A 26,595-nucleotide genomic window follows, 5' to 3' on the forward strand; every position below is an offset into this window, starting at 1 on the left:
CAAGCAGTACTAAGAGCCAAACCTCTCTTGGAAAGCCAAAGGGTGGGGTGTTAGGGAAAAAATCTAAGCTTACAACTCCTGTTAGAATACTTTGCTCTGACATCTGCTCTTTGGAATGATAACCAAGCACCAAACTGTTATGGCAACACAGCAGCCTTTTAAAAAGCCATGCCTGTTGTTAAAACAAAAGACCAATGAGGTGACATCAAAACGCAAAACCCACAGTCAGGCAACATCTTCATTGGAGGATTGTAAATCCTCTGCGGTCAAACTACAAATTCCATGATTCCACAGGAGCAAATCATGGCCATTATAGTAGAACAAGAGCCCTATAGTTCTGCCATGTGAATGGGCCCCAAGAACGTAGGTGGGCATCCAGAACCATTCTTTTATTTGGATCAACTGAAAACTGTATTGTCTAACATCCAGAAAATTCTGCCAACTGCACTTTTCTTATTACTTAAAGACATGATTTACTCCCTTGGCATAAAGTTCCAAATAAGAAAACACCGCTGACCAAGTTCTCTAAAAATCTAGATTTGCAGGATCCAAAGGAAGGAAGTCAAGATAGCAATTTTTATTAATTCATGGAAGCCAAGTTACAATACGGAGGGAGGGACAACCTTCCGAGGCCAGGGAGCTAAAAAGTATCAGCAAACAAAGAAGGGCATTGTCTTTGTGGGAACAAGCAACAGAATGGGTTTCTGTGGGGGATGCTTTTGTTTCTCTCAACCCTGTTTGCAAAGCCACAAGAAAGTACTCTTGTTGCACACTCTTATTAAACAAGAGCCTTCGTGCTCCTGCACTGTGAAGTCACTAAGGACGAAGGTGACCATGTGAGACCCACTGAGAAATTTCTCTTGTTCCCCAACTCCCCTGAACTGCCATTTTTCTTGCAAAGAGGGGGTGAATCCTGGATTCCTCCAGAAATTGTGATGCACCTTTTAAATACAGTGGGCCCTTGGTACTCGCTGGGATTTGGTTCCAGGACCCTGCATGGATACCAAAATCCATGGATGCTCATGTCTCATTAACTACAATGGCATGGGAAAATGGTGTTCTTTAGATGTGTGTTGTTTGCCTTCATGTCGTTTCCGACGTATGGTAGCCCTAAAGTAAACCTATCACAGGGGGTTTTTTTGGCACATTTCTTCAGAGCGGCTTTGCCATTGAAATCCCTCAGGCAAAATCTGGGTTTGCTTTTGGGAAGGTTTTATTTGTTTGTTTTTTGTTTGTTTGTTTTTAAATTTTCAACCTGTGGATGATGGAGTCCGTGGATAAATAATCCATGGATACTGAGAACTGACTGTAGATTGCAACTCCGTCCTCCCAAACTGTTTTTAAGATTTTTATGTTTAAAAAAGAACTAGCTATCTTTGAAAACCAGAAGTGAAGTGATGATTCTGTTTTTAATGTGAAGTCGAAGGCTTTCACGGACGGCATCCATAGTTTTTTGTGGGGGTTTTGGGCTATGTGGCCATGTTCTAGAAGAGTTTATTCCTGACGTTTCACCAGCATCTGTGGCTGGCATCTTCAGAGAATTCTGTTTCTATTTCCACTTTTGGCTGGCTGTGTGGCCTCCAGAAAGCAGAAAGTTGGCCTCTGGACCCACTGAAGTTGCCAATCTGTGGGCTGGCAATTACTATCGTAGGACTGGGTGAGATTTTAGCTGGATTTGCTGCACCTGAGGCACAAGGCTGTTTCCAACTGCAGTCATGGAACTGATCAGCTGTAGTGCCAATAGCCATGTCTGGTTCATAACATGCCTTCTCCCCCTTTCTTTTCAGTCTGCACTCCAAAAGGCTGTGTTCACATGGCCCTGAACTCAGATCCCTGGAGATGAGAAGTAGACTAGTTGGACCAGATTTACACTGGATAGTGGTCCTCCCAGGGAAGAGTCGGAGACCTCTTATCAGCCCAAGGGCAACATTTTATTTCAAGGAATTTGTGGGAGTCTCAGTCAAGAGGTAGGCAGGGCAATGCTGTTGTCATGTGAAACCACCTTCAACCTCATAGGAAGGCAATGGCAAAGCTCCTCTGAACAAATCTTGCCAAGAAAACTCCATGAACCTTAAGGTCACCAGAAGTCAGAAATAACTTGAAGGCACACAACAACAATACAGACGTAGATATATAGGTGCAAAACACATTGCAGAAGCTAGTTTGAGACCACTTTAATTGCTCTGGCTCAATGCTAGGAAATTCTGGGAACTGTAGCCTTCTCTATCAGAGAGCTCTGGTGCCACAACAAACTAGCTCTTAGGATTCCCTAGCACTGAGCCAGGACAGTTAAAGCAGTCTGAAACTGGATTATTTCTGCAGTGTGTTTTGGACCATAGATACACAGAGGAAGATGGTAGGCCATTCTGAGTTTATCCACCAAGTTGGTGGCTTATTGTTACATCAGGGGCTCAACAGATCGCCCCTTTGGAGCGGCCTGCAGCTGACCCTTTCCTTGCCAGATCGGGGCTGCAGCAACTACATGCCGTGGCCCTGATCTGGCCTTTCCGCAGCACAAAAACAAGCTGCAAAAAGCAGCTCGTTTTTGTGCCATGGAAAGAGTGCCTTTGCCACCACGGCAGCACTTTCTGGCACTCCTTTTGGCTTGTGTTATCTGGATGCAGCGCCAAAGGAGCGCCGTGACACCGCCCGCCATGCAGTCAGGCACACGATATGATGCCGGCATCAGGGCAACGTCGGGGGGGGCATGCATTATGGGGACTTCACATCCCCACTCTGCCCTGAAGCTGGCATTTAGTGCTGGTCTGTCGAGGCCCATCATGACACATTACACATTATTTGCCTGATAATACAGCATGCAAAAGCCATGACCATAAGAGTTAGCACATAGAACAAGAGGCAAGGACAAAAAAATTGCTCTGGAAGGAAAAGAGAAATTACAAAAATATAACAAAACATATATAGATAGGATGCAGTTGAGTCAGTGTCTGTGGGCATGTTTATTTGGTGACAAAAATAAAACATTAGAACTAAAGCATTTTAGAAGCCACAGTTTTAGACATCCACCACTGTAAACAAGCTGATTCAGCAGCCTTGGACTGCTGGCTCATAGCACTGTCAGCCGCATATGACCACCTAGTCACCATCCCTGGGTAAAACACAGGAATGGACAGGCAGCTTCCAGTCCAGTCAAGACACTTCCCAGGACTGTGTTTTTGAAGAAAAACCCAGATGTCAGTGCTTTCCCCGCTCAAACAGGGCAAGATCCTCCAGACGCTCGATGCGGCAAGGCTTAGGGACAGAAATAAATTCTGAATAGCACCTGTATCTGGAGCTTTCTGCTACAACTAAAACTGCATCAGCACTGCAGAAGCAATCTGGTTGGACCTCACTTTATCTGCCATGTCTCAATGCTATGGAATACTGGGAATGGTAGTTTATTGAGGGAGAGAGAAACTGGGACTTTTAAAAGCAGATGAAGAAGTGGATCAATGCAAAGTGGATCAATGCAGACTGTCCCTGTCAAATCAGGGCAATTGTATATATGCATCTTGTTTCTTGCATTCAAGGTAGTTACTAGGAAACATGGGTGGGAAAGGATCCTATTTTGAGCTTCCCAAAGACATCTGGTTGACTACTACAGAGACCAAATGCTGAAAAACAGAGGTCCTTGCTGTGATCTAGGAAGGGTCTTACATTCTTAACCTGGCTGGTGGACAGCTTTGGTGGGTTTGTGAGTCAAATGTCTGGCCCAAGACCCTCAAGAAGGACTCTTAAAATCCCTCCCTCCAAGGCAACAACACATTGAAAGCTGCCAGGAAAGCCCACTGGGTCTCTTTTCACACCCCACAATTACAGCGTTTTTATATCCCTGCAATGGCTGCATCCTACGCAATCCTGTAATTTGATGCAGGGTTCAGATTTCTTTGGCAGGCAACTTGAGTGCATCGCCAAGCTACAAATGCCAGGATTCCACAGGACACAGCCAAGACAGTTTACTATAACTGTGTACTGCAAAAGAGGCCCTGGTTTTGACAAATAGGTACACTTTGTGTTAGCAGTGTAGGGCATACTCAATACCAGGGGCATCACTAGGGGTGTGCAGGGGAGTGGACCACACCAGGTGGCACCAAAACGAAGGGTGACACCATTGTGCCCCAAATATTTGCCTTTTGGCAGAAATAGGCTGCCACGCTTGCCTGTGTCCCTCTAAAATGCTGGTGCTCAGAGGAAGAGATGGGGTGAATGAGGTGAGGCTCAGTGGGATGAGAAAGAAGAGGTCTCATTTCTTTAAAAAAAATTAAATTTGAACATTTATCTTTTAATTTTCTTTTAAAAACATCACATCTTAACCAAATTTTCACTCTAACCACATGTAAATATGCTTTGACATGTAAATACACTTTACATTTACATGTAAATATACTTAGGCTGTGCATATGATATTGCAATTTAAAGGTATATGTAGTTTTAATTTTGCTAGTTGTTTATGTCACAGCTGTTGCCATAACAGTTGTAAAGAGATCTTGTCGCACCTTAGTAACATTAGTACAAAAAACATTATTAAGGATTCTATATAGTGTGTTATGGGAGGAGGACAATTAAAGGATGAAACCACATCAGGTATCACGGCTGCTTGTTATCTATTTAAATGGTAAACTGTCACTCCTAAGGGTTTTCAAAAGAAAGCAAAAAAAACACAGTCTGGGGAGGATTGAGGGCCACTTGCGGCCGAAGAACTGCAAATTGCCCACTTCTAGACCAGGGTTCAATTCCCAGCTCAGCCATAAAACTCACTGGGTGATGTTGGGCCAGTCACACTCTCTCAGCCTCAGAGGATGGCAAAGGCAAACCCCCTCTAAAGAAAACCCCATGATAGGTTTGCCTTTGGGTCACCAGAAGTCAGAAATGACTTGAAGGCACATAACACACACACTTTTAAAAATATGAGCAAGACAGAAGTGGGTGGCATGGCTGCTGTTAGAAGGGAAACTCTTACTTCCCCTTAGCCAGCAAATCAGACTTTTCCATAGGGCAAAGGAGAAGAACAAATACCGTACATGAGACTGAAACAATACGGATGAGGAAAGGTTCGCGTCTTTAGGGAAGTTCAAGTGGCTATTTTGAAGAAGTTGTATGCCCCATAAAAATTACAGAGAGAGAAAGTCTAGCACTGTGTTATTTTTCCCCCCGTTCCTGGAATCTTTGTTCGAACTCACCTTTGTAGTCTTGCCCAAGCATTTATTCTTGAAAGCAGAAACGTTTTTAAAATATCTACAATCTGCAAAAAGATGGCAACTCGTGCTTCATTGCATGGTGTTGGACTACAGTTCCCATCATGCCAAATCATTGCCTATGATGGTTGGAGCTGATGGGGGTTGCCAACCAATACTATATAATGCCCATATGTTCCCTAGCCTGATAAGATTCCAGAAAGGAGGGGGAGGATAAATATTATGAACAACCCTATAAATGAAACATTTATTATATGCTTATTGTATTTTATGGATGTTTTATTGTTAGCCACTTCGATCTTTTTGGAGAAGCGGGATACAAATAAATATTATTATTATTATTATTATTATTATTATTATTATTATTATTATTTAGATTTTCAATGCACAGGATAACAACCAGAGCCAGACAATGATCAGCCTAGTAAGTCTTTGAGATGTTGCTTTGAAGATGTACATGCACACCTTTGCTTTTTGATATCGCTTTCAAGCTGTAGGCCCACGCTTTGCTTAAGCCACTGGGCCATTCAAAGAGAGGTCCTTGAAACTTAAAACTGAGAGGTTTTATCAAGTGGAGAAACACAGGAGATCAAGGCTATGTTATGAGCTTGAGCAAGTCTTATGTACAAAGGCTTACAGACACAATTTGCCTGGCTTTGGGCTATCTCGCTTCAGCCTTTAATATGACTATTCCTTCTACAGAGCGGGAAGCACATCTCTGAAATATAAAGCAACACAAGTTAACTTCGCTTTGCCCTATGGCAGGGTGGGCAAAGTGCGCCTTGCAGGCTGCATGTGGCTTCCCAGGGCAGTTTTTGTGGTCCCCTTTGGGGTACAAAAATTGCCCCCAAATGTCCTCTGGAAGGTGCGGAGGGACATTTTCACCATTGAGGGGTGGCGAACTACAGTCACTTCATGTTGCTGGGAAAAAGCCTCCTTCCCAGGGGGCAAAAACATGGGGAAATGCTCCTATAGTGGAGAAAACTTGCTTAGGGGCGTGCAAGGAATACCTACTCCTTACAACTGTACAGATATGCTTTATAACATGAGGTTTTAATATCACTATGCTCTAAAAGCAGTGATTCCCAATTTTTGTCCTCCAGGTGTTTTGCACTTCAGTGCCCAGATGTTCCAGCCAGCTTCAGCAATAGTCAGGAATACTGGAAGCCAAAGTCCAAAACAACTGTAGGATAAAAGTTTGGAGATCACTGCTCTGTAGCAAATATGGGGAACTCTGGAGCCATACAGACACTGGCCTACTAGTGTGACACTGTCTCACTTGCATTGCAGCTAACCAAGAGAAAAGAAGTCACAGGCATGCTGAGAATGAACCTACCAAATGCAGAAGTTTGGTCTACCATAGCGTGCCCCATATGTACAGAGTTTCTAAATGTGTAGCAATTGCAAATAAGCAAAGGAGGAACACAGACCAAAAAGTGTTAATTGTCAGGTATTCATTTACATAAAATTTCGTCTTGACCAGCATTTCTCAAAAGAAGGTATACTGTAATTATGCCTCCGGTTTCACTGTTGCCACAATATCATGGCTGTTAGTCATCATGCTGTCTTATAATGCCTTACCAGAAGAACCACCCCTCTAAATATAAGCTGCTGGGGAACATGGGCACTGCAGGGAATTGAATGCTGAACTGGGTAAGCTAGGCCTGATCCAAGTTTACCTAGTGTTAATTGTTCACATTATGCCACTTTCATGATCCCATTGATTAAACTAGAGGAAGGCAATGGCATACCTAAGAAACCCCTATGAAATTCATGGTCACCATAAGTTACACAGTGACTTGAAGGCATTTTCACACAGACACATTTTTGAGGTGTAGTTCTGGTTAGGGCTCAGGTATAACCACCGTGCCTTAACACACTTTGGGTGACATCCTGTTGGTGACATACACAAACACACATTCACTATAATGCCTTTCCTGGTCATTGTAGACATTGGTATTTTCTTCCTCCTTAACAACTCAGTCATCCTCCTAACTCACTGTTTAGCTGTTGAACCCCTCCTCACCACATTTCATGGCTGCGGATGGAGGCAGGGGAACGGAAAAGCATCTGGCTATGTCTCTGTAGCCAGACGCATACCAATGACATCTTCTGCTAAGATTTCCAAAGGACCCCAGCAGGTCTCAGTAGATGATCATTGTGTCTACCTATGGAGACAGAGCCATACTCTTCTCCGATTTCCTCTCCCCTCTATTTTCCAAAAGCCATAGAATAGCAGTAGAGAGCAGAAGTGAATAAATGGTGAATCTCAGAGGAGTTAAGCAGAGAGATAGCACAGATCTGCATATGGAACAATTACACTAAACTGTGTCATACAGGTTCTTGGCCTTTTTGTGCAATGGATTGCTTTCAAAATTGACAAAAGTGCATTTTTCATTTGCAGATGGAACATATACAAAGACAAATGGGATGTTTCTAACTCTGTGCTTCTTTTCACACTGTCTCACCCAAACAAATCCTTTGATCCCTTAGCAAAGCCGAGAACCCCTGAATGTGGAAACACAAAGTTACAAACTTGCTATTCTGTTCCCATCTAGCCCCTCCAGGAACAGACTACAAATCCCACCGTCCCCAGTCAGTGTTTGCTTAGAATGATGACTGCTTCAGGTCAAGATATGGGAGAGCAGTTGGAGAAGACTGCACACATGGGTGTTTCTAACAACCGAAACTGCTCAACAAATTCCATTTAAAGAGAAGGAGCATTTTGGAGATAGGGCATATCCCATCTACCTGAAAAGTCCCAGATTTTTTTCTTGTTCTTTTCTTTTCCTGAGTTAAAATAAACTGACTTGGAAAGCTGGTATAAAAAGTCTCTGATTATATCAGGGACTGATCAAGCAAAACTGATATGGATCACGCAAATAAAATCGGAAACAATAGGGATTAAATCTGGGACTTTCTGATCCTTTGACTCAAGGCTGTGGATGCGCCCACAGAGTGGCAGATGGCATTCTGCAGATGTGCCATAACATGAGGTAAGAGACTGTATCTGATGTGACTGGCAAAGTCCTGGGAATCTGTTGTCAAGATAGGCAAATGAAGCATCTGGCTCACAGATGACATTCCTATAGCCTTAGAGAGGATGCCAATATTCCCTAAGGAAGAAAGGACCTCCCTACCCAGCAAGGAATATGGACAGCAACCTTGAGATCAGTCCCTCTTCTAGAGGAAGAATGAACTACATGGCCAAACTAGGAAACATGGTCATACTCACTCCTTTGAGTCAAGCATCAAACCAAAGATGACTAAAAGGATATGACACACTCATTGGGATAGAGTTCAAAGACATAGCCATGTTAGTCTGGAATATCAGTACAGTGGTGCCTCGGGATACGAAATGATCGGGTTACGAAATTTTCGGGATACGAAAAAGTTGGATTGGCAAAAACTGTTTCGGGTTACGAAATATTTTTCGGGTTACGAAATTCATTTCGGCGCGAAATTCAAATGCTGCAAAGTGCAGCTATAGGCTTTCCAGTGCTAACGGAAAAGTGTTTCGGGTTACGAAATTTTCGGGTTACGAAAGGAATGGCGGAACGAATTAATTTCGTAACCCGAGCACCACTGTATGTAAAGGGATCTTGCTGCACCTTTGAGATTAACGGTGCAAATGAATTTAAAGCTATAGCCGTGTTAGTCTGATCTTGTAGCACCTTTGAGACTAAGTGAAAGAAAGAATTTGGCAGCATGAGCTTTCGTAGACTTCAGTCCACTTCCTCAGTTGCATTTCATAAGTTTTCACAGACTTGTGGCATCGGGGAAAGGAGACCAAGTCTATGAAAGTTTATGCTACAACTGCTTCTAATCTACACAGTCTCAAAGGTGCTACAAGATCCCTTTGTATCAATCAGTTTAGGCCACTAAGCCCAACACTTGGCCACGTTACCTTTTTATGAAGCCGTTTTGAAAAGAAGACTGCAAACAATAAGATGGCATCATGCAAGGCATTAGACGGTAAGCTTCACAGTGAAATACCCAACTTAATTCTGGCACGTACAGCCTTCTGAGGCCTTCTAATGCCCACCGCATGAGTCAGTCTTTGCTCCTCCAGGCTAGGCAATCCCACTGAGACCTTATAAGCCTTATCAGATACAGTACTTCTCTTAACAACTCATCTCCCAAGGCCTAAAGCATAATGCACAGCAGAACCTATTGTCTAGGCTACTTGTGGTTTTGAGGGTTTTCAGATTATCAAAGACTACGATCTTGGCTAAATCTCTACCTTCTGGGCAGGTGATACTAAAATCCCCTTTTGTAAGTGCAATTAAATAATGGCATTTGCTACCTGGAGGGTAGACCTGGGCAAGCCTAGGGCTTCTACAGCCCTGCCTGGGGATGACAGAAATGGTAAACCAACATATCTAGAGAGTTGTGAAAGGCTGCTTTAATGCGATACCTGGACAGAGCTTTGAAAAAGGAAAAAGGAGTATGAATCGCCAAGGATTTTCAGATTGGTTTCCTCTTATCCAGACTTCTAAATGTCTTTCCCTAAACTGCAAATCAAAGGAGTCCACGGGAAGCACTTGGTGAAAGGGGAATAACAGCACTATGAGTGTAATGTGGTTAACAGTGTTGTGGTGTGCCTTCAGGTCATTTCCGATTTATGGCATCCCTACTGTAACTCTATCATGGGGTTTCCTTGCCAAGTTTCTTCAGAGAGGGTTTGCCATTGCCATCCTGAGGCTGAGAGAGTGTGACCTGCCCAAGGTCACCCTGTGGATTTCATGGCTCAGCAAGGATTCGAACCCTGTTCTCCAGAGTTCTAGTCCAACACTCAAACCACTACACCACACTGGCTTGCTAGCTCATCATTTTAATGTCATCCCATGTCCTAATGTTTCTGGGCCAAAACCTGAGATCTTCTGTATGTACTCATGTATAAGTCTAGAAATTTAGGTTAAAAAATTGACCCAAAAAACTGATTCGACTTATCCTCGGGTCAATGTAAGCACTGTACTTTAAATCATATTAGATAGATAGATAGATAGATAGATAGATAGATAGATAGATAGATAGATAGATAGATGATAGATAGATAGATAGATAGATAGATAGATAGATAGACAGACAGACAGATAGAGATATGAAACCATCCCCTAGGGAAAGGCAAGAGTTTAATCTGCTCTGGAAGCACTGACCCCCTTCTACTGTCTTATCCATCCAGACTTTAGTATGAGCACAAATAGTTATGCCTGCTGGAGTTTTGCAAGTTTGTTGGCATTGTTTTCCTTTGCTTCATCCTTTACATCCTTCATTACATGCCTCTAAGTTTTACCCCCAATTTATCCATGGGTCACCTCAAAATCCATAATTTTGGCCCCAAAATCTGCCCTCGACTTATATATGAGGTCGACTTATAGTCAAGTATATACGTTATTTACCAATCTGTTGCTCTCAGCTTGTCACTCACACAGAGATCAGATTTTCCTGAAATTAAGGCAGAAATTGTTGCTAAATGGCCTGTTCCCAGATTAATGGGGGGATCACTCCTTCTCCCCTACTTTAATAACCTTTTGAGTGAAACTGTACTAGTTTTTTCCATGCCCAGAATGCATAATGGAGGAGTAGCAAAATACAGCAAGTGGCATGAAGAATAATGCAATTAGTTATTAAATATTGTTAGGAGCAATGGCCATTTATATGTATAATACCCTTTGCAACACACAATGGGAACAAAGTAATGGACAAACCAGAAAAAGCAGGAAATAACAGAAGGAGTTATGTAATGGGTTTTTAAACAATAATATAACAAGGAACAGCAATGAGTTACTGCTTTTTTAAAAAAAATGCAGACAAAATAGTAATAACCTACTTCTGAAAAGTAACCTCTCAAGCTCCCAGAAGTGAAAAGTCTGCCCACCTTCCTTTAAAAGGAGAAGACAGAAAGGAAAGCAGAAGCAGGAACCCTGTTTGGACATGAAAGTGATTTCTTCCAAGACAGAACCGAATTAAGATACAGGTTTCGGACTCTTCACCACCCTCCCACACACCTTTCCTTCAGTCCCTAGACTTCTCATTTCTGAAAACTACTGGGCCCATAATGCATCATTACTTTTGTGAGACAGGAAAATGGACAAGCCGCTTGAGACCATTGCACATGCAATGAGGTTGTAGATCGGAGATGTATCCACCACCCACAAGGACAGTGGACCCTCTATATTTGCTGGGGTTAAGGGCCCAGGACCTCCATGAAAGTGGGAAAACTGCAAATAAAAACAACACTTTTTGTGGGTTTTTTGGGCTATGTGGCCATGTACTAGGAGAGTTTATTCCTGACGTTTCGCCAGCATCTCTGGCTGGCATCTTCAGAGGACTATATCCAGCTCCCTTCTATGCCAACATTCTCTGAAGATGCCAGCCACAGATGCTGGCGAAAGGACAGGAAGAAACTCTTCTAGTACATGGCCACATAGCCCAAAAAACCCACAAAAAACTATAGATGCCAGCCATGAAAGCTTTCGACTTCACCAAAAAAAAAAACCCCACACTATTTTTTTAACCCGAGAGAACACCTCTATGAATCTCTAGGTCCTCCAAGGTAATTCAGTGGTCTAGATCTGCCATATGTTGACCATGAAATCGCACTGGAGGACCTGCAAATGCCTAGGAAAACGTTCTCTCTGAGCACCTTTGGGTCTTTCAGTGTGACTTTTGGCCCAAGTTGACAATAGAGTCCTGTTGGAGGACCTAAAGATTCCTAGAGAGAACATATCAACCAAATCCATTAATAATCCAATCCGCAAAAGTCAAAGCTGCAAATATGGAGGGTCAACTGTATAGTAATTTCATAGCACTCTGGCGGCTTCAGTTTCATCCTATGGAAGCCTGGGATTTGCAATTTGGTGAGAGGTTTACAGAGCTGTAACTGAGACCTCTGAAACTGCACTAGCGGAGAGATCTACGTACCTCCTCAAACTGTAAATCTCAGGACTCCATAGGACAGAAGTTAAAAGTGCTATCGAACTGCTATAATTGTGCAGTGTATATATGCTCCTGAACTAGGAAACACTCCCAAGTAATGTTTGCTAAGCAAGAGCCCATAAGCATCAACTATAGCTGCACACAGTAGACCACACAAATAAAAAGCACCATGTCTCCCAACCAAATGAGGAAATCATACATATTCACATACTTTCCAAGACAGTGCTCTTGCTCTTAAATTCCTCCCCTTGCCCTGAGGCCTCCCAGGCACTCAGATGTGACAACCCAACCTATAATTGAAGTGCCAGATTAAGCATCCAGTTTTGCAATGTTAAAAACATAATTTCAGGTGCTGTTCAGCGGCAAAAGCATCCAGCCAGACTATTTGTTATTCGGAAGACCTGCGACTGGAACTTCCAGTTATTCCTTTGGATTATATCAAGCCACAAGACTAGACGACTAATTTCATTTAGAGATCTTCAATGCTGCCACAACCTTTTTATGATCCATGTTCAAAACAAGGCAGCAGATCCCATCTGATCTTGGAAGCTAAGCAGGGTCAACCCTGGTGAGTACCTGGATGGCAGACCACCAACAAATCTCAGGTGCTGGGGGCTGTATTTCAGAGGAAGGAATTGGCAAACCACCTCTGAGTCTTCCTTGCCTAAGAAAACCCTATGAAATTCGTGGGGTGACTTCATAACGGATTCACACTCAGAACAAGCTGGAAGACAAATAATTTAGATCAGGAATTGGGCCACCCAAATTCCCCAAATTCTTTAAAGATTCAAAACAAAAATTAAGTTTTTTCTGCTTTAAAAATGTCCAATAAATGTCCCTCTGTCTGGAGTAATGTTTTGCATCAACCCATAACCGCAATGTATTTAAATCAGTAGAAATCAACTAAAAACAGCTGAGAAATCCAGGAGTGAGAACCAGAAATAGACTCCAATCACTTCCAAGGCACCTTTTCTGCTTAAAAGGTGGCCTGAAGCCAGGTAAATATTACACTCTGCTCCAACTGCCAACCATTTGAGATAGACAAGGGCAAAAAGTAGACCTGGATTTACTATTTGAACTCTGGGGGATTGGCCACAGGGTTTTATTTCTTCCTGTCTCCCAGTTTGTTATTACCATCAACAGAAGCAAAATTAAATCTGTTTGCTCCAACAGACATATACCCAATTACAGTCAACTTTTCGTATCTAACCTTGCCATTTTATATAAGGGACACCATTTTATTATGTCGTTGTGTTTAATGAGACTTGAGCCTCTACAAATTTTGGTAATAGGTGTGTGCATTTGTCCTGGAACCAACCGCCAGCAAATACCAAGGGCCCACTATGTGCTGCTGAAACAAATATATTTTGGGTAACCAAGAATGGATCTTGTTCGCAGCCTTGAGTCCCTGTGTTGGTAGAAGGCAGGATATAAGATGATGATGATGATGATGATAATTTTGGTAGGGAAGAACTATGAATTCCACCCATCAATTTATCCCTGGCTTTGCTATACAATTAGCAATGCAAAAACACTGCGTGGAGTGAAAAATATAGCCTACCTTTATAGCACCAACCCTACAATTTAGGGATGAGGTAACCCACATTTACACTTCAAGATGCGCCAAGCAGTGCATGAACCCATTTATTTTTTAACCACTCCACAAAGTGCCACAAAATGGCAGGGCTGTTGTTCAAAAAAAAGGAGCTGTTATATGGCGTCCCACAAGGTGCCATTCTATCCCTTTTTACCATTTACATGAAACCGCTGGGCAAGGTGTTATCAATACGTTGATGACACCGAAATATATATCTCCATGCCTTCCAAAATAGCCTCAGCTAAAGATAGCGTGTCTGCTCTGGAGGAGGTAATGGACTGGATGAGGAAAAACAAATTGAAGCTGAATCCAGACAAAACAGATATGTTTGCCATCAAGAGTCCTAATCTAGGAATGGAGGTGTGTCAACCAGTTCGGGATGGGGTTACACGCCCCCTGAAGAACTGTGTTCACAGCTTTGGAGTGCTCCTGGATCCGTCTCTCCAAATGTCAGCCCAGGAAGACGCGATGGCCAGGAGTGTTTACTCTCAGCTTCGGCTGATACGCTACCTGCGCCCCTTCCTAGATTTGGAGGACCTAAAGAGAGCGGTGCATGCACTGGTAACCTCAAGGTTGGACTTTTGCGATGCGCTATCCATTGGGCTACCTTCGTGCCAAGTTTGGAAACTTCAGTTGGTTCAAAACATGGCAGCCAGATTGGTTACAGGAACATCCAGGAGTGAATGTTTTACTCCCAGACTCAAGTCACTGCCAATTAGTTTCTGGGCAAAGTACAAAGTGCTGGTTTTGACCTTAAAAGCCCTACATGGTTTGGGTCCAGGTTGTTTACAGGATCACCTTCTTCTGTACACTGAGGTCCTCTGGGGGGCAGTTGCTACAGTTTTCAAGAACCCAGTTGGGAACCACTGCCCAGAAGACCTTCTCATCGACCACCCCAAGACTCTGGAATGACCAGCCATAAGAGAGCCAACAGCTAAACCATAAAAACACAACTATAAAACACATTTGAAGACCTATCTTTTCCGCAAGCCTATCCAGGCCATTTCTATTCATCAGTTTTAAACATGCATTTTATATTTAATGATTGCCCTACATATTGTAATATAAATATTGTGCAGAGATGCAGCCTAATATGTGTATTTTATGCAATGGTGGTGTTTTAACTATGTTGTAACCCGCCTCGAGCTGCGAGGAGAGATGGGTAAGAAATAAAATTATTATTATTATTATTATTATTATTATTATTATTATTATTATTAGCATAACTTTGGATGGAGGCTACAAGTATGGGATCTACCAGTGGCTTGAGTGCTGAATTAGGACTCCAGGAGACTAGAGTTCGAATCCTTGTATCAAGGTGGCATAGTGGTTTAGCACTGGGCTACAGCTCTGGAGACCGATTTCCAGCTTAGCCATGAAACCCACTGGGTGACCTTGGCCAAGTCACATACTCTCAGCCTCAGGAGAAGGCAATGGCAAACCTCCTTTGAACAAACCCTGTGACAGAGTCAACCATAAGTCAGAAATGACTTGAAGGCGCACAACAACAGCAATCAGATGAAGACAGTCTACACCTGATTCATGTAAACAGGATGCATTGAGCCTGGGAGCAATTCAAAGTAAATAGCCCATATAGAAAGTGGAGTCTCCTTCCTTGGAGATAACTTTAAGCAGAGGCTGGATGGCCATCAGTTGGAGATGCTTTGACTGGGAGTTCCTGCATGGCAGAATGGGGTTGGACTGGATGGCCCTTGGGGTCTCTTTCAACGCTAGGATCCTATGAAAGTCTCCCAAAGCTAAGATGAAGAAATGGATCCGTGGAACAAAAAACAGGGGAAATGGTCTCAACAGATGCATCAATTTTCCAAAGCTAGATCAGCTCCCGCACTGTACATACTCATGTATACATCTAGAAATTTTAGTCCAAAAAATTGACCCCAAAAACCTGAGTCGACTTATCCAGGGGTCAATGTAAGTCCTGTGCTTTAACTCTTACCAAAAAAGGAACCATCCCTAGTGAAAAGTGAGAGCTGAATCCCTTCTCAGAGCACCTAAAAAAAGCATCAATCCTTCTACTCTCTCGTCCATCCAACCTTTAAGGTGAGTGCAAACCGTTACGCCTGTCAAAACTTTTAAAGATCTTTAGCATCACTTTCCTTTGCTTCGTCTTTTACATCCCTTGTTACATGCTGCTAAGTTTTACCCCCTCGACTTATCCACGGGTGCAATGCTATTTTAAACCTAACCACAAGTATCACCCGAAGCAAAATCCACAAACACAATAATTGCTTGTTGTCGTTGTGTGCCTTCAGGTTGTTTCCACCCGTCATGGGTTTTCTTTGCAAGGTTTGTTCAGAGGGGGGTTTGCCAATGGCCATCCTCTGAGGCTGGGAGAGCATGACTTATTGCCCAGGGTCACCCAGGCGAAGCTATCACAGGGTTTTTCTTGGCAAGAGTTGTTCAGAGAGGTGTTTTCTATGGCCATCCTCTGAGGCTGAGAGAGTGTGCCTTGCCCTTATGGCAACCCTAAGGCAAACTATAATGGGGTTTTCTTGGGAAGTTTCTTCAGAAGAGGTCTGCCATGGCCATCCTCCGAGGCTGAGAGAGTGTGTCTTGCCCTTATGGTGACCCTACCATTGGGTTTTCTTGGCAGGTTTCTTCAGAAGGGGTTTGCCATCCTCTGAGGCTGAGAGAGTGTGCCTTGCCCTTATGGCAACCCTAAGGCAAACTATAATGGGGTTTTCTTGCCAGGTTTCTTCAGAGTGAGTTTGCCATGGCCATCCCCTGAGGCTGAGAGAGTGTGACTTATTGCCCAAGGTCAACCAGGGGGTTCCCATGGCCCAACTAAGATTTGAACCCTGGTCCCCAGAGTCCCAGTCCTAAGGCAAAGCCAACCATTTCCAAAACCTGCCATGCCCTTTGGTCTGTCCCACTCTCCCCTGATCCTGGCTCTGAGTTCCAGTCCTGCCTTACCTTGTGGGAAGCTGACAATCCTGGGGCTCGACCACCGAAGCAACGATGAAGACTCTGTGCAAGAGAGGAAAAGCAACTCAGAGACCCAAAGCCAGGCGGCTCCTCGCTGCTTCCATCCCCAAAGCATGCTTTGCTCCTCTGAGACTCGAACTCTGCTCCCTGCGATGCTCCTCTGAGTCTGAATTGCCTTGCTAGGCAGCTGCAGCGCAACATATAGAGATGCTGGGGGCGGGGCATTCAATGAGGGGGCGGGGCATTCAATGAGGGGGCGGGGCTGTCAGGACCCATTAAATGCTCTGGTTTTGTTTTTAGCATGCAGTTTGTATTGTGAATGTTTTAGCTGTTAAAGTCTTAAACATAAGTGTTTTAAGTGAATAAGGGTTGGATGGCATTTTTAAAAAGCCTTTGTACTCCTCCTTAGTGCAGTGGTTTGAGCATTGGACTAGGACTCTGGAGACCAGGGTTCGAATCCCAGCTCAGCATTGCAAAGCCATTGGATGACCCTGGGCAATAAGTCACACTCTCTCAGCCTCAGGGGATGGCAATAGCAAACCCCATCTGAAGACACTTGCCAAGAAAACCCAATGATAAGTTTGCTTTAGGGTCACCGCAAGTTGGAAACTACTTGAAGGCACCCAACAGCCCTCCATATCCACAGATCCAACTGTCCATGGGCTTGAAAATAGTTTTATATATACAGTGTGTGTGTGTGTGTATATATTAAATTCCAAAAAGCAAACTTTGATTTTGCATTTTTTTAAAACAAGGGACAACATTAGGAGAGGTGGGATATAAATAAATTATTATTATTATTATCATTATTATTTTATTAAATTATTTGTTAAGTTATTAAGTCACTCAGGTCTATGTCACAGAGCTCCTGGGAAAGAAGACCATAAGTACATTTGGACTCCTATATCCAAATAGATAGATAGATAGAGATATAGATAGAGATATAGATAATCTGTGGATTCAACCTATCCATGGCTTGAAAATGTTCCAGCAATATATAAATTTCAAAAGAGCAAGCCTTGATTTGGACATTTTATACGACAGGTGCCATTTGACTATGAATGAATGAATGAATCTTTATTTGTATACCGCTATTCCCATGATCACAGCGGTTTACAACAGTAATAAAAACATACCGAAAGTACAAAATCCAATAGAAAGAAATCCCCCCCATATTAAACAATACAGTACAGCAATAAAATGTCCATCATTCAATCACAGTTAAAACAGTTAAAAACCAAAGCACCAATTACATCCAATATAATACAGCAACACAAGGGGAGAAGAATGGAATTAGGGAACATGGGGGAAAGCTTGGCGAAAGAGGTACTATGCTATTGTATTTAATGGGACTTGAGCATCCACGGATTTTGGTATCCACATGGAGATCCTGGATCCAAACCCAGGAGATACCAATGACCCACTGTTTGTCGTTCAAATAAAAAACACAGTCTAGCAAATTGTGGATGCGGGTGTTCGCACACACATATACACACCCTTTACAAATCTCCCCCGAGATTTCTTGTCCTAGTAGGCAAAGGTGAGAGGGAAGTCCCTGAGATCTGGGAACCTAAATATACTTCCAGTTCCACTTACACACTGCATAGATACTTTGTGTTGTATGAGAATTGGACATCCAACTGGGAAACTGTGGGAGGTAAAAGAAATCCCCTTCTTTAAGGCCATGCTGGGCTGAGAAGCTTTGCTTTCGATTTTCTGCCGGCTAGATAAAGTTACCAATGTGAAAACTGGACAGGGCTCCTGGACCTTTTCACAACTGGAGTTTCAGGAATAGTGGCTGATTACCTGTTTATGGGGCAAGCATCGCCTGCTGCTGAAAGTCCCGCTTTTAGACAACCATTAAAGGCACAGGAGCCCTCTGCAGGTTTCACTTTGGCAACCCTAGTCATACTGCAGGGGATCTCTTAGGGAAAGTTGGCAATCGTGGCCAGAATTTCAGTGCTCTGTTTCAGTAGTTTGGTCTTCTTCCAGGTGTTTTTGGACCTCTGTTCCCAGAAGCCCCAGCCAGCTTGGCCAACAGCTAGGAAATCTGGGAATTGAAGTCCAAAACATCTGGAGGACAGAAGCACTGTTTTATTTATGCATTTCTTTCCTTTCCCCAAAATTTGTCTAATGCCCGTATGTGCCGTCAAGTCACCTATGTCTAGGATTTTCTTAGGCAAGGAATACTCAGAGGTGGTTTTGCCAGTTCCTTCCTCTGAAATCTAGCCTACAGCGCCTGCTATTCATTGGTCTCCCATCCAAGTACTAACCAGGGCTGACCCTACTTAGCCAACAAGATCCAGCTGTCTACAATATATATTCATAAGCTCAAAGCAGTTTAAACAAAGGAAGCCAAGCCAACACAATCCAATAGCCCTGAAGGTTATCACACTCCTGTTTCCCTCTTCTGTGGCTTTCTTCTGAATTTGGGAGTATATTCCAGCAGGGCTTCAGAAATAAATCACACTTTTAACAAAGAAATTGAGATAGCTTGACCCTGGCCTTTCAAATACTTTGGACGACCAAAAAGGAAACGAAGCAGATGAAACAGAGAGGATCCTACACCTTTATTTGCAAACGGATCAAAAATTAATGGAAAGGCTCTGAACCTTTTGTCGGCGGTGAGGATGCCTTTATGCACTCAAGGCATACATTATTGTCTTGCAATCCTAATGGCCCTTGAAATTTCTTACTATCGATTCGTGACTAAGAGGATATCCTCATTTGACTGAAGCTGTACTGTAAGTGTGTATGTATGTAGTAAGAACCTACTGTGAGTCACCGCAGGGAGTTTTTCAGGTAGAAAAATGTAACTTAAGAAGAAACTTCCAATTCCGTTTCCTGGTCTTTAAGTTTCAGACGCCTAGAGGAAATAAACTGTGAATTTAAACGTCATCATGCTCTTAAAATTACCTCTTAAAATTCATTGAATATTATCCTTTTCCTCTCTCGGGAGAAGAACTCATGGAATGATGTGACATTTAGTTTTGGCTCACAGTTGCACCGCATCATGGACTTTAATTATTATTATTATTTTACACGATCATCCCTATTTTGAAGAGGAAGAGGGTTCAGGGGCAAAATGAGACAGGGTTACAGATGCCAGGCCCATCCTAAGGAAGAACCTAGGTGTGGGTATCTGTTATTCAAGAAAGGATGGCTCAAATCGCACAAAAGCCACAACCTGCTGTCCTGTGTTTGTGTAGCTGACAGTGCTTGACTCACCAACAGGAAACATTGCATTTTTTACAGCCATCTTTCTGTCACACACTGTGACCCGCTGTTGAATGATGGATACCTATTTAATTTAATGGAAGGGTGGGCCATAGACATAGTCAGTTTATGGGAACATGGCTGTGAACGTGACATTGGGTATGAGCACCAATGGGAGGAACACAGACCTCTTGGCGGGAGACAGGAACTGACCTCTTACTTCTCAAACCTTTCTCATGCAATGGCGAGATTGTTGCTCAGAAATAGCTCTGTTTACTCCCTTCTTTTCCTAACATTTTATAAAAGCTTTCTGGAAGAACAACACCCAGATTGCGCCAAACATAACAACAATGAACGCCTCATATTTTATTTTTTATTTTTTTGCAGCTAGGGCAGAACTGGGATCAACACTTCCATGAAATGTGTCATAGGGCAGGGACAGATGACCCGGTGCTGTCTCCATGTTTTGGATCCTATAAGCACCGGCTAGCATGGGTATTGATCAGGGAATGCATCATTTGTAATATGACAAAGGACTGGGAAATATTATTTTCTTAGCTGTATGTATTGTGCACCTTTAAGTTGTTTCTGACTTATGGCAACCCTATCAGGGGTTTTCTTGGCAAGGTTTTTTCAGAGGAGGCTTGCCATTGCCTTCCCCTGAACCCCAAAGTCACCCAGTGGGTTTTCATGGGCAAGCAGGGAATCGGACCCTGGTCTCCAGAGATTTAGTCCAACACTCAAACCATTATGTCACACTGTCTCAGCTACAACCTCCATAATTTTGTAGCCTGAATTTATTTATTTATAGTATTTATACCCCACTTTTCAGCCAAAAGGCTATCAGAGCGGCTTACATTGTTTTAAATTAGACTGAATGAATGGGCCCTGGTGAGAGGTTCGAGGAATTGTAGTCCCAAAGAGTGACTTCTCCAAGCACTGGCAAACCATTTCAAGTTGGAAATTGCAATGGTAAAAGAGTTCACGTACCTTGGGTCAAACATTGATCAGAATAGGGGCTGCAGTCAAGAAATAAGACAACTAGGAATGGGGAGGGCGGCTATGAAAGAATGAGAAAAGATCCTAAAATGCAAAGATATCCAACCAAGCAGAACAGTTAGAATCATACAAGGCATTGTTTTCCCCATTCCCATGTGGTTGTGAGTGAGGAAGGCGGATAGGAGGAAGATCAATTCATTTGAATTATGGTGCTGGAGAAGAGTGCTCAGGATACCATGATGGACACCCAAAAAAGATGAACAAATGGGTCCTGGAACAACTGAAGCCTGAAATCCCCACGGAAGCCAAGATGATGAAATTGAAGCTGTTGTACTTTGGTCACATTGTGAGAAAGAATGGTTCATTGAAAAAGACAATAATGCTGGGAAAGGTGGAGGGATGTAGAAAGAGGAAGATCACATGCCAGATGGATGAACTCTATTGAGGAGGTATGGGCATAAATTTACAGGATCTAAGCAGAGCAGTGGAAAACAGTTTTGGAAATGTCTCATTCCACAGGATCACAATGAGTCAGGATCGACTTGAGGGAAGTTAGCAACAATAAAAGCAAGCAAAGAGACTTCCCATCTTTTATGGTCTGTGTGCGTCTATTCCCCACTCACTGAGTGACCTCTGGCAAATCACACTCCCAGCCTTAGAGGAAAGCAATGGAACATCTCCTTTGAATAACTCTTGATAAGATGAGAGTCCATATGGTCTTCTGGTTTGAGTGTTGGACTCAGACTTTGAGAGACCAGGATTCAAATCCACTCTCAGCCATGGAAAACCATCAAGTGACCTTGCCAGCCATGCTCTCTCAGCCTCAGAGGAAGGCAGTGTCAAGAGTCCTGCATAAATTTTGACAAGGAAAATGTAGGAGAGGGTCACCATAATGCAGAGATGGTATGAAGGCACATACCAACAGTGAGAAAATCTCCCATCTTTCAAAAGAAAAAGAATGAAAAGTCCTTATGAAAGAAATACAAACAATCTTATCTGACCGAGATCTTCCCAATGAAGTTGGCATGCTTAGATCAAACAAATGATGCAAAATGTTTTGAGTGCTTCCTCCAGTGAGAAAGCATCTCTTCCACCTTTCTGAGGCCAGGTTATGCCAAGGGAGAAAGTATTTATTTCTTTTCAAATACTACAAGAGACCTTTGGTACTCGCTGGGATTTGGTTACAGGACCCATCAGGGAAACTGAATGTTTTTAATAATATCATACTGGTTCTTGGTACATTAGAGCCAGTGTGACGTAGTGTTTTTTTGTGTAAGACTGGGACAATCCTGGGAAACTGGGACTGGAAGCCCCATTCAGCCATAAAAATCTTCTGAATAACCTTGGGCAAGTCACACACTCTCTCATTCATAGATGAAGGGAAATGGGAGAAACTTCCTCTGAACAAATCTTGCCAAGAAAACCATACAACAGAGATGCCCTTAAGTCAGAGTCCACTTGAAGTCACATAACAGACACCCTGGCGCACATCGCTCCTCCAACACATTTGGCATGGGCACGTGTTCCTCTGATGATGTGTCTCCCTAGAGCTTCTTGGTCCACAATCGGTTTGGCAAAATCTATCTGTTGATGGAAGTATGAGTTTGGCAGGAAGAGAAAGAACAATGGTAACAAATGTCAGTGTTACTGAAAAGAGAGGAAAAGAGTGTTGAGTTGTCCCTGCCAAATCAGGATATTCAGACAATATGCAAGTAGAGAATCTGTTTTTCAGCCATTGACCTTCTGCATGATTTGAATTTCACCTACTTCTGAGATGTCTAAGGCATCTAAATTAATGTATTTTGACACCACCTTTAGTTGTTGCGGCTCCATCCTATGGAATCCTGGGATTTGTAGTTGGTGTGGCACCAGAACTCTCTGCCAAGGAAGGCGACATACCTCACAAAACTACAGACCCCAGAAGTCCATAGCAGTGAGCCATGGCAGTTAAAGCAGTGTCAAACTGCATTAATTCTGCAGTGAAAATGCAGCCTGGTGGGGCCATACATTTGGTCCTCCAGATGTTTTGGACTTCATCTCCCAGAAGCCCTGGCCAGCTTGGCCAACAGCAAGAATTTGGGAAATGAAGTCCAAATATTTGGAGGATCAGTGGCTGGGAAGCACTGAATTCGGAGTTTGGGCAGATAGCCTACAAGGCCCCCTCCAACCCTGTAGCATAAATCTAATTGTTACACCCCACTCAAAGATGCATCGAATCTTTGGGGTTTTATAAAAGTGTTGACTTATATTTTAGCTGTTGATTTGTTGGGTCTAGCAACTGCATTTAGACCTAAGATTCATTGCTGGTCATTATCAATAAGGCGGCCCAAAAATACTGTTAACCACATATGACTTTCACAAGCAATGGAAGGGGGAGGATTAAATGTATTGGCATTGTCCAATTGTACTTTCAAGAACAGGAGTTTGCATAGAGCTAGGAAACGCAGTAGGAAAAGGTTAATACAGTTAGTTAAACATTAAAAACCACCCAACCCACCCCCCCAAATGCACATGGTTGAACTGAATCAACCATGAACTAGTAAAAAAACAACCATGGACTGAAACCAGGGATGTTATCAGGGAAAAATGCAAAAGGACTGCTATAATTGTAGCCAAAACAAGAGAAAATCCTGGATGGATTACAGGTGAAACTCTTCAAATTCTTCACACCTGACAAGAAGCAAACATTAAAGGTAACAGAATCCTGAATGCAACTTAGACATGAAAATAATCTGTGCAAAGAAGCAAAAGTAGACAACAAAACAGGAAGTCTAAGAGACCTCTTGTGCAATAGCCAAGAAATGAAAGCAATGCTGAGTGATCAGGAGAGAATGCATTGTATATGATCGAGAAATTAAAAAGAAGACAAATTATATATATATATATAGAGAGAGAGAGAGAGAAGCAATACACTGAAGAATTACACAGAAGAGATGAAAGTATGACAGATTCCTTCACAGGACAAACTTTGAAGAATCGGCAATTTTACAAAGTTTTTGGAAGTGTTTGGAAGCAATAAATTGCCAATGACAGACGGCATACCCATGGACCTGCTTCAAGTTATAGAGATACTCTATGCAAATTCTGACAAAAATTTGCTAACAAATATAGAAGAGACTAGAAATTATCAACATTTGTTCCAGTCCTGAAAAACGGGAGCACCAGGGATTTGGACCATAACATTTAATCTTCCTTGCAGCCAAAGCAATGCTCAAGATTTTACAACAAAGACTTTTACCATCTCCGAAAAGAGACATGACAGATATGCAAGCTGGACTCAGAAAAGGAAGATGCTCTAGAGATCATCTCGACTTAAAGAGCATGTACACAGTTATCGCAATATGATTCCATTTTAACTGCCATGACAACATACTAGGAAATATTGGGATTTGCAGTTTAGAGAAAGGGATTTTTAAAATTCTCAACCAGAGAGTTCTATAGCATCACCATACTCCAAATCCTTGGATTTGGTAAGACACAGCCTGGGCAGATAAAGGAGAACCAAAGTGCTATTACAGTCAGCCCTCCTTATCCACGGATTTTTTATCCATGGATTCAAACAGCCACTTCTTGAAAATATTCCAAAAAAGTATACATTCCAAAAAGCAAACCTCGATTTTGCCCTTTTATATAAGGGACACCATTTTACTATGTATTTAATGGGACTGTATTTAATGGCTGTTCTGTTTTTCTGCCCTTCAGGTCAGCATCCAGGAAATCATCCTCCCTTCTGAGGCATCTTACATGCCGGAATTGGTATCTTTAATAATAATATTAATCTGGCAGCCTTTGCAATGCCACTCAGTTCAAAAGTAGATAGGCCATGTCCAAGTAAATTCTAATGACGGCGCAAGCTACGTCTTATGGGCATCCATCATTGCTTTGCGTGCCAAAACCCACCTCTATGTACGTAATGGAAACAAAATACCAAGAGGGATAAGCTAGACCTTTGGCAGAGGTACATGCAGTTGAAACTGAGCTGAATTTAAGCAGAATTTCAGGTAGGAAAAATATAATCACAGCCAACAGAAACTGCTATTAACATACTTGGTTTTATAAGGTAGTAAAATGCATTTGTCTTTCTTGTTTATGACAGTCCAGGAGATGATTGTTACATGGGTTAAGTCCTCTCCTTTCACTCACAATTACTGCACTATGATTCTATTTTAACTGCCATGGTTCCTGCCCTGTGCCATTTGGGAATTTAGGGAGAGGCATTAGAAATCCCATTCAGAGAGCCGTTGTTGTGCGCCTTTGAGTTGTTTCCGTTTTACGGCAACTCCATGGTGAACCTATCCCAAGGGTTTCTTGGCAAGATTTGTTCAGTGGAGATTTGCCATGATTGTCCTCTGAAACTGAGAGAGTGTGACTTGCCCAAGGTTACCAAGTAGGTTTCTATGGCCAAGCTGGGATTTGAATCCTGGTCCGCAGAGTTGTAATCCAATGCTCAAACCACTACGCTAAGCTGTAGTTGTATAGTTACAGAGGAACAAAATGAGGACATTGCCCGCCAAAATACAAATTCTGCCCCCAAAATGAAATTTCCCCCCAGTCATCAGATTTATGTCAGTGCGGTAACTTAAAACATCAGTCGAGCATTTAAAAATACAATTTAGGAACCAAAGAAAAGGGAGAGGCAAAGTTACCAAGGAAATGCAACACACAGTCAATATAAAAATCTTGGTACAAATGTGAAGTGGAAGACTTTCACGGATGGCATCCATCGTTTTTTGTGGGATTTTGGGGCTATGTGACTGTATTCTGGAAGAATTTATTCGAAATGTCAGGAATAAACTCTTCCACGTGGTCCGAAAAACCCAGAAAAACTCAGTACAAATGATTCCTCAGGTTCTCACTCTGCAAAGCTGCCTCCAGTGATTTCCTATACAGTAATTTCCCATATTCCCCAAAGTATTTTAAACTGCTTTTTATAACTATTTACATTTTAAAAAGTCTCTTAAGATGAGGTTCCTCATTTATAATAAATATGACGTAGATATGCACCAGTGCTGTGTTAACTTCCAGTTACCATACCATCTCAATTACTATTGATTCTGGCAGCTCCATTGCATGGGGAGTGTGTTTGCTTTATTATGCGTTACTAATATGAATGGGGGGGGAAATCCATAGAAACTGGAATGAGCCATCAGACCATTTGGTTCCCACATTAATTTCCTCCATTGCCGCCCTGCTGGCTCTCTCCTGTAGTTTCCAATCAGAGCCTCAAAGCAAAATATTTGCTCTCTAAATGAAAGCACAGGGCAAAATGACATATTCGTGAAATCCGTGATCACATTTAAAGATGAAATGATGCAATGTTTGGGAGAAGATTTATTTTTCTAAGTTACAGCATTACTTAATGTTTCCCTCTCCACCAAAAAAAAAGCAGTCGTTCAGAGCTGGGAATCATGCTGCCTCCAGATGTTGTTGGACTGCATGTCCCAGCATCCTTCCCCATTAGCTAGACAGTTTAGAGGTGCTGGAAATTCCAGTTCAGCAATGTCTAAGGAGGCTCAATTTTCCCACTTGTCTCCTATGACTCTACAGAATGGGTCCAACCATTACAGAGAGCAAGGCAGCTGCTTCATGTAGCAGATCTGAGGTAGCTAAGATGAAAGCCAGCATGGTGTAAAGGTTTAAATATTTCATTAGGATTCTGGGAGATCAAGTTTCAAATCCCTACTTAGCCATGGAAAATCA

At 42.6% G+C, this 26,595-nt stretch overlaps 1 protein-coding gene across 1 annotated transcript in view; it reads right to left on the minus strand.

The window, feature by feature from the left end:
* The window catches only part of SEMA7A (semaphorin 7A (John Milton Hagen blood group)), a 48,711-nt gene extending 31,871 nt beyond the window's left edge, over window positions 1-16,840 (minus strand). Inside the window, exon 1 of the mRNA XM_042473454.1 lies at window positions 16,669-16,840. Within this exon, the coding sequence (XP_042329388.1) occupies window positions 16,669-16,795 (127 nt within the window). The 5' untranslated portion in view covers window positions 16,796-16,840. The remainder of the gene's footprint in view (window positions 1-16,668) is intronic.
* Between the last annotated feature and the right edge of the window lie 9,755 nt (window positions 16,841-26,595).

Source organism: Sceloporus undulatus, chromosome 6 (assembly GCF_019175285.1).
Source record: "Sceloporus undulatus isolate JIND9_A2432 ecotype Alabama chromosome 6, SceUnd_v1.1, whole genome shotgun sequence".
NCBI classification, from domain to species: Eukaryota; Metazoa; Chordata; class Lepidosauria; order Squamata; family Phrynosomatidae; genus Sceloporus; species Sceloporus undulatus.